The sequence below is a fragment of the Diabrotica undecimpunctata genome, chromosome 3 (assembly GCF_040954645.1).
Source record: "Diabrotica undecimpunctata isolate CICGRU chromosome 3, icDiaUnde3, whole genome shotgun sequence".
NCBI classification, from domain to species: domain Eukaryota; kingdom Metazoa; phylum Arthropoda; class Insecta; order Coleoptera; family Chrysomelidae; genus Diabrotica; species Diabrotica undecimpunctata.
Genome location: NC_092805.1, coordinates 12756938 through 12764590, shown reverse-complemented (window position 1 = coordinate 12764590; position 7653 = coordinate 12756938). Strand labels below are relative to the sequence as shown.

The window sequence follows — 7653 nt, the reverse complement described above, 5'->3', positions numbered from 1 at the left end:
GAAATATAGATGGCAGAAGAAGCATTGGAAGGAGACGAATTTCATGGCTTAAGAACCTGAGAGAATGGTTAGGATGCAGCTCAAAACAACTTTTTAGAGCTACTGCCTCAAAAATTAAAATAGCTATGATGATTGCCAACCTCCGTAGCGGAGATGGTACCTGAAGAAGAAGAAAGGTCAGTTAGTACTCAGTGCAATTGGATTATACGTCGAGTATATGGAAATATTATAGCACTTATCGTAGACTTAGAAGTTACTTTGGAGGAAAATAAAATGAAGGAAAATATCCTGATTTAGGAATCTAGCGGAATATTTCGGATACAGCAAAACCCACAAAGAAATTATGAATAGATAAAATATGTATCTTTAAGATTTTATATGAAGGAATAGGATATGTACTCATATTTTTTTGAGCAGTGCATAAATTCTGATCGCCTAACATCAAGTCATAGGGAACTCGTTTCTTCTTCTTCTTCTAATGGCGCTACAACCCTTTGTGAGTCTTGGCCTGCTTAACAATGTTCTTCCATTCTGCCCTGTCGGATACTTTCCTTCGCCACTGCCTGATGTTCATGGTTTTAAGATCCCTCTCTACGTCGTCTATCCATCTTTTACGGGGCCTTCCTCTTGTTCTGTTTCCTTGATGCTTCCATCTCTGGACTACTTTTACAGCTCGATTATCTGGCATTCTTTCTAGGTGACCAAGCCAGTTTAGTCTTTGTGACTTTACAAATCTGACAATATCTGCGCTCTGCATTAGTTCATCCAGCTCGTGATTCATTTTAATTCTCTACGAACCATCGCTGCATTGGGTTGGTCCAAATATCTTCCTTAGTATTTTGAGGGAACTCGTTTATTTGTCAATAAAAGAACATTTAATTTCTATAAAATTGCCCATTTATAAAATGCTTGTATCACTAAATAAAACATTATCAACGAGATAAAAGTCCAGATACTGAAGTGGGTAGGATATTTGTGTAGAGCCTATCAGAAACGGATCATCGAAAAGATATGAGAAGAAAATCTAATCGGCAGGATAGAGAAATTACAGTCTAAAAGATTTACGTGTCATGCAAATACACAACTATTGAGAAGATATGATTAACCATAGTAGGTGGAGGTAAGACTTGTAGGTAGCAAATACCCACAATGTGTTGTGAAGTTACAGAAAGAAAAAATTGCGATAAATTACTAATTAATTAATGATTAACACTTATATAATGTAAGTCGAACTAAGTTAATCAAATATTGATCTGCACGAGTTTTTAAAAAATGTTCGTACCTTTACATTAATATTTTCTTTTGCGCTGGTTTCGAAAAATTCTACACCAAGTTGTTCAGCTAGTTGTTTTCCCCTTTCGAAACTGATGACTCTTTCGTCTTCCATGTCGCATTTGTTTCCCACCAAAATAACCTGAGCGTTGTCCCAGGAGTATGTCTTGATTTGAGTTACCCTATAAAATATATTGATATAGGATAGCTATATAAACTTTAAATTTTGATTACTATATTAGCAGTGTTACCAAATTGTGATCTTCAAGTAACTAATAGGAACAAAAAAAAATTAGCGATGTAAAATCGCAATGTGATTGTGTAAAGGTACCGAAGACTAAACAAACGCTTTTTATATTAATAAGAATAATTAGGAAAAAAATAAAATATTTTTATGTAAAATACTGCAATCAAAATTATGTAGTATTGATAGTCCATAGTATCACTATGAAATGGTAACAAATTTCTCAATAGCTAAATGACGAAACGATTGAAAGAAACTTATTTTTAGCATTAGATCTGAATGGATTGGATGATGGGAGTTCTGAATTTCTTATAATAAAAGCATACGATAAAGAAAATGTAGTGAATTAATTTTACATAACGCTGCATTATATAGTTTTTCTAGTCTACTGTATGGATGTATGTAGTCTCAATATATGGATTATTATCTAAATGAAATTTTTTTATTATACATACCAATCCTGTACACTATTAAATGATTCTTCATTTGTAATATCATACATTAGAATAAATCCCATAGCTCCCCTATAGTATGCAGTGGTAATAGTTCTGTATCTCTCTTGTCCTGCAGTGTCCTGAAAACAAAATGCTTGTAAATATTTTTTTATTGATATTAATAATTTAAATTCACAATTACGATTTTGTTGGCACTTATTTAATTTTAAACACAGTTTTTGTCAATTTTCGGTTAAATTGATTAACTAGAAAAATATATATCAAGTTCCAGTGGCAAAATAAGTAAAATAATAGTCAGCGTTTCTCAACCTTCTACCAGTTGCGACCCAATGTTATATAATTATTTTCACCGCGCCCCCTCATACAATAAAAATATATGAATCCAGGACCGATTTTCAGGGGGGAGGGAGTAGTGGTACATGAACTTTTTTCGGTGGTACCGAAATTTTTTTAAGGCACTTTTCACACAATTGAGTGTCATAAAGACAATCAAACCCTATCGTTATTAAAGTATATTTATTTGTCAAATTTAGAGTGCTTAATTACCAAATTACCAAAGACTTAAATTCTACCGACTTTTATATTCAGATAGAAATTTTTACTTATTCTTAAATTTGAGAATAAATATGTAAGAGACAAAACAATTTTTCTTGCGATACGTGTAATTTGCATTGACAATTTTTGTGTATTCACGAAACCGTGTGAAAACATTCCAAAATTTATTCTCAAATGATACCAAAGCGGTACTTTACAAAGTACATGATGTCATAAAAGCTAATAATACAATAAATGAATCCAAATCCATTGTGATCCCGACCGCTTGGTTCTGGGAATTTGTCAAGTTAGGAGACTTAAAACCGGAACACCGCATAGTTAATCTAAGCTACCGAGTGCACCTCATGAAAAAACTCGGTAGTCTGTTTGTTGTTTTCCTTGTAAAAGGGTTTTATACTCGAGTTTTCGGTTCTCAGATAAGTATTCGATTCCTAGTCACAATGTTCTCGTTTTATGTTCAGTATCTCGGTTCTCATTTTTTTATTTTATTAGATTTAAATGAATAAACATATTTTATTTTTTCTTAAATAAACGAATTGCAAAACATTTTGAAATTTAAACAAAATATTATATTTTGAAGGATCTATTGATTTTACTCCACAATCTACCGATTTTTAAAAAAATTCTATCGATTTTATTTTTTTACGTTTGGGAACACTGCCCAGACCTTAGTCGAGTCAGTTTAGTCAGTCCAGTCAGTCCTTCTGCACCTGTTAAATTTATTGTGAATGTTTATCTTGTAGTTTGCGTGTATTCATTGCAGTTCACAGTATTAAAATATTCCAAGCAGTAGGTAAATATACTTAAATTTATACAAAATCATGGATAAATTTTTAACTGGGCATAAGCGAGCATTCGATACTAGTGAAGCATCAACAAGTATACAGGCGAGAGTGGTTCCAAAAATAAAATCAAGAAAATATTCTCAAGATTACTTAAATTTTGGGTTTACGTTCACTGAAGTAAATGAAGAAGAACGGCCTCTATGTATCATTTGCTCAAAAATTTTAGCAGCCGACAGCATGAAACCATTTTTTTCGCACGGAAAAACTTTATTAACTGGCGTTCTGTATTATGCAGTAGAAGTATGTCGTTGACCACACGTCTAAGAGTATTGAAGTGCTACGTCTGGTCCACTTAAAAAATCTCAACAAGTTAGAAGCGTTTGAGTTATGGTGTTACCGTCGCATGCTCAGAATCCCGTGGACAGCACACATATCTAACGAACGCGTGCTAGAGACCGTGCACAAAGAGCGAGAATTGATCAACATCATCAAAATGAGAAAGGTCCAATACTTCGGTCATATAATGAGAGGACCTAAATATCGGTTACTCCGGTTAATCATTCAGGGCAAAATCGAAGGAAAACGTTGGGTCGGAAGAAAACAACTGTCCTGGCTGCGTAACATCAGACAATGGACAGGTCGAACGGTCGAGGAACTGTTTCATGAATGAAACATGCTTGATGCAAAATTCATGCTTGAATACAAGCATGGCACACAAAGAAGAAGAAGAAGCGTGAAACCAAATAAACTTAAAAGACATTTGGAAACGCTTCATAGTGAGTGCATTAATCAACCCCGAGAATTCTTCGAGTTAAAATTAAAATCACATGAAAATCAAAAATCATTTTTAAAAAAAACTTTGACTGTGAATGAAAAAGCTTTACTTGCCTCTTATAAAACCTCCCATCAAATAGCTAGATGTAAAAAGCCTCACACTATTGGTAAAGAGCTTATTTTGCCAGCTGCAATTCAAATTGTAGAAACTATGTTTGGAGATAATTTTGCCAAAAAATTGGAGCCTATACCTCTATCAAATGATACTGTTGCCTGTTGAATTTGTGATATAGTTGAAGATGTATAGGATCAGCTACTCGGGAAGTTGCGCGACAAGTTGTTTTTGATTCAGCTTGATGAGGCAACAGATAGCAATAAATACGCTCATTTTATTGCCTACGTTCGATTTTGTGATGGCATATCATTAGTAGAAGAACTACTTTTCTGCAAACCAATAGAACTGAAAGCAACGTCGCTCGCATTATTTGCTATCTTAAAAGATTATATAAATAAAGCAAAAATAGAGTCGAAGAATTGCGTCGGAATATGCACAGATGGTGCTCGTGTAATGTCCGAAAAATTTTATAGTCTACAAGTGCTTGTGAAACAAAAGTCTCCAATGTGTATATGGACACACTGTATGATCCACAGAGAAGCTCTGGCTTCCAAAGAAATGTCTCCTGGCCTGAATATTGTGCTAACAACGGTTGTAACAGTAGTTAATTACATAAAAATGAGACCTTTGAAAACCAGAATCTTTTCTGCACTTTGTAAAGACATGGGTGCATTACATTCAGCATTATTATTTTATTGTGAGGCAAGATGGTTATCACGTGGTAAATTTTTACAACGTGTTTTTGAATTAAGACATGCAGTCGCTATTTTTCTAGAAGAAGAAAATAGACCGGAAGCCGAGATGTTTCGAGTTTATTTTTGATGAAATTGAGCTACTTGGTTGACATATTCGAGAAACTAAATATTTTGAAGATTCAGCTTCAAGGAGCCAATACACATATATTGGATACGAGTGATAAAGTTAATGGTTTTTGTAAAAATTGGAATTGTGGAGCAGAAATTCAAATCAAAAAAACCTAGAAATGTTTGCAAATGTGGATGAATGTATTAAAACTTACAAGGTTAAAGAACAACACGTGAAAGTGGTTTCTGTAACCATTGAAAATCATTTATCGATGCTGACTAAAAATTTTAAAAGATATTTTTTTGCCGACGACAAATTAATACGTAGTTACGAGTGGGTTAGAAATCCGTTCCAAATTACACCGGAAGGGCTCTCTACTACCGAAGAAGAAACCTTCATTCTTCAGGCAAATGATTAAATCAAGAAACAGTTTAATAATAAATCCCTCTTTGAATTTTGGGCAGGAGTAAATGATGAGTTTTCTGCACTGAAAACCAGAGCGTTCCGTACACTATTGCCGTTTTCAACATCCTGCCTTTGCGAAACAGGATTTTCTGCGGTGGCTACTTTGAAGACCAAATATAGATCGCAGCTAAATATAGAAAAAAAAACTGAGAACGTCTATTTCTAATATTACACCCCGTTTCGATAGTTTTTGCTCTACAAAACAAGCTCAAGAAAGTCACTGATTTATTAGTAAACTTGTTCATAATTTAGTGTTCAGTGCTCTTTATAATTATATCTGTTATATCAGTGTTCATGTGTAGTTTATTTTTTATTTTGTAAGAATTTTGTTTTGCTTTGATTTTAGTAAATTAGTCAATGTTGATGTTTGATGTTGATGTTTTTTTCGAATAGGCTCACGCCCCCCATTAATAATACCGCGCCCCCGTAGGGAGGCGCGCCCCACAGGTTGAGAATCACTGGTCTAATACTTCCAACATATTTTTTTTGGTTTGGAAATTGAAGTTCAGTATTTTTAGTAATCACGCGCTGGAAAAATTCCAGCATTGGAAACTAATCCTGCTGATAAATCGATATTTAATACAGTAGCCTCATATATCCATTTTCCGTGGTAAAATAAAACGTCAACTCCAATAGCTGGCAAAAATGAAATCTCTCGCCACGGATATTGACACACCATCAGATGTAGTTGTCTCATCCCCAAACTGAATTATAACCCGCCGGAAATATCTCTGAGAGGGTTTGTTTAAAGATCAATCTGTCAAATAGTGTAGATAATTTTGTCAGCTGACGAACGAGGATTAACTTATTTTAGTTTGTACTTTCAGCATGGCATGGCGAACAAACAATATTGTTTTTCTGCCGTTAAGTTTTAATCATAACCAAACTGATTTCGTTGCATCGGAAAATGGATAATTTTGCGAGAATTTTTATAAAATAAATAAGAGTGCAACAAATACTATCGATCTTTAAAAATAAAAACGAATATAACGAGATAATGCATATATCCGCTTTCAAAATTAAAAAGAAAATAACACAGAAGAAGAATGGAATATAACAAGGAAGTATGACGAATTAAATAGTATGGTAGCTCAAAATGGATAAAAAGCTGGAAGTTTTCCAAAGCAATAAGACAAAAATATATAAAATATATATAAACAAAACCTGTTAAAATAATTGTCAAATAACGTTGAAAATAAAGTTGACAACAGTTAAAAGATCTTCCGTATATACCATGGTGATCATAAACGAAAACAATTAATTAAATTATTGTTTATTATTGCGATTCCAACTTCACTTAAAAAAGACACAAAAAAGCTACAAAAGTGTTAAACTAAACATACAAAAATTAGAATCAGAAGACGTAAAAGAAAAACTGAAACAAGAAATTAATGCAGACCTAGAATCCACACCGGAATCCATTGATGGTGATGTAGAACAACAGTGACAATTCTTTAAAAATGCAATTATCAAACCAAGTCGCAGATAATTCGCAACAACCAGATACAAGAAAGGAGATTGGATGACAGAATATATCTTGGAAATGATGGAGGACAGAAGAAGGCAAAAGAATATCAACATAACTCAGTATCAACAGCTGCATAATCAAATAAGAAGGAAAATAAGAGAAGCTAAAGAGACTTATTTCGATGGAAAATGCCAAGAAATAGAAGACTTACACAACAAATATGATAACTTTAATCTCCATAAGAAAGTTAAAGAATAAGCTGGGGTAGCAAAACAAAAAACCTCAAGCATACTAATCGACAAACAAGGAAACATTTTAGTTAAGACAGGACAAAAATTAAGAAGATGAAAAGAATATATAGAGGTACCTATTATTCCATGACCACAGACAGGAAAATACATATGAAGATAATCAGAGTAAAGACGAGAGACCCGAAATAACAAAGTCAGAAGTTATGCATGCAGTAAAGTCCATGAAAAATAATTAAGCTGCTGGTCCAGATGAAATACCAAGTGAATTGCTAAAACTGGTCAATAGATATACATAGATATTTTAGTCCAACTACTGAACACAATCTATTCCACAGGGATCATTCCACGTGAAATGCTGACATCAACATTTTATTTGTCTACCAAAGAGAGTAAATACCAAAGAATGTAGTGATTATCGAACGATTAGTCTAATGTCACGTACCTTAAAAACCCTGCTAAAAATCA

At 33.5% G+C, this 7653-nt stretch overlaps 1 protein-coding gene across 8 annotated transcripts in view; it reads right to left on the bottom strand.

Annotated features, from left to right (window-relative positions):
- Nucleotides 1–7653, bottom strand: part of Rab3 (RAS oncogene family member Rab3) — a 131809-nt gene that overhangs the window by 26861 nt on the left and 97295 nt on the right. For all 8 annotated transcript variants that reach the window (XM_072525282.1, XM_072525285.1, XM_072525287.1 and 5 more), the window contains 2 exons: nt 1972–2090; nt 1283–1454 (listed from right to left, as the gene is read on the bottom strand). In XM_072525282.1, coding sequence (XP_072381383.1) covers nt 1283–1454; nt 1972–2090 — 291 coding nt within the window. The remainder of the gene's footprint in view (nt 1–1282; nt 1455–1971; nt 2091–7653) is intronic.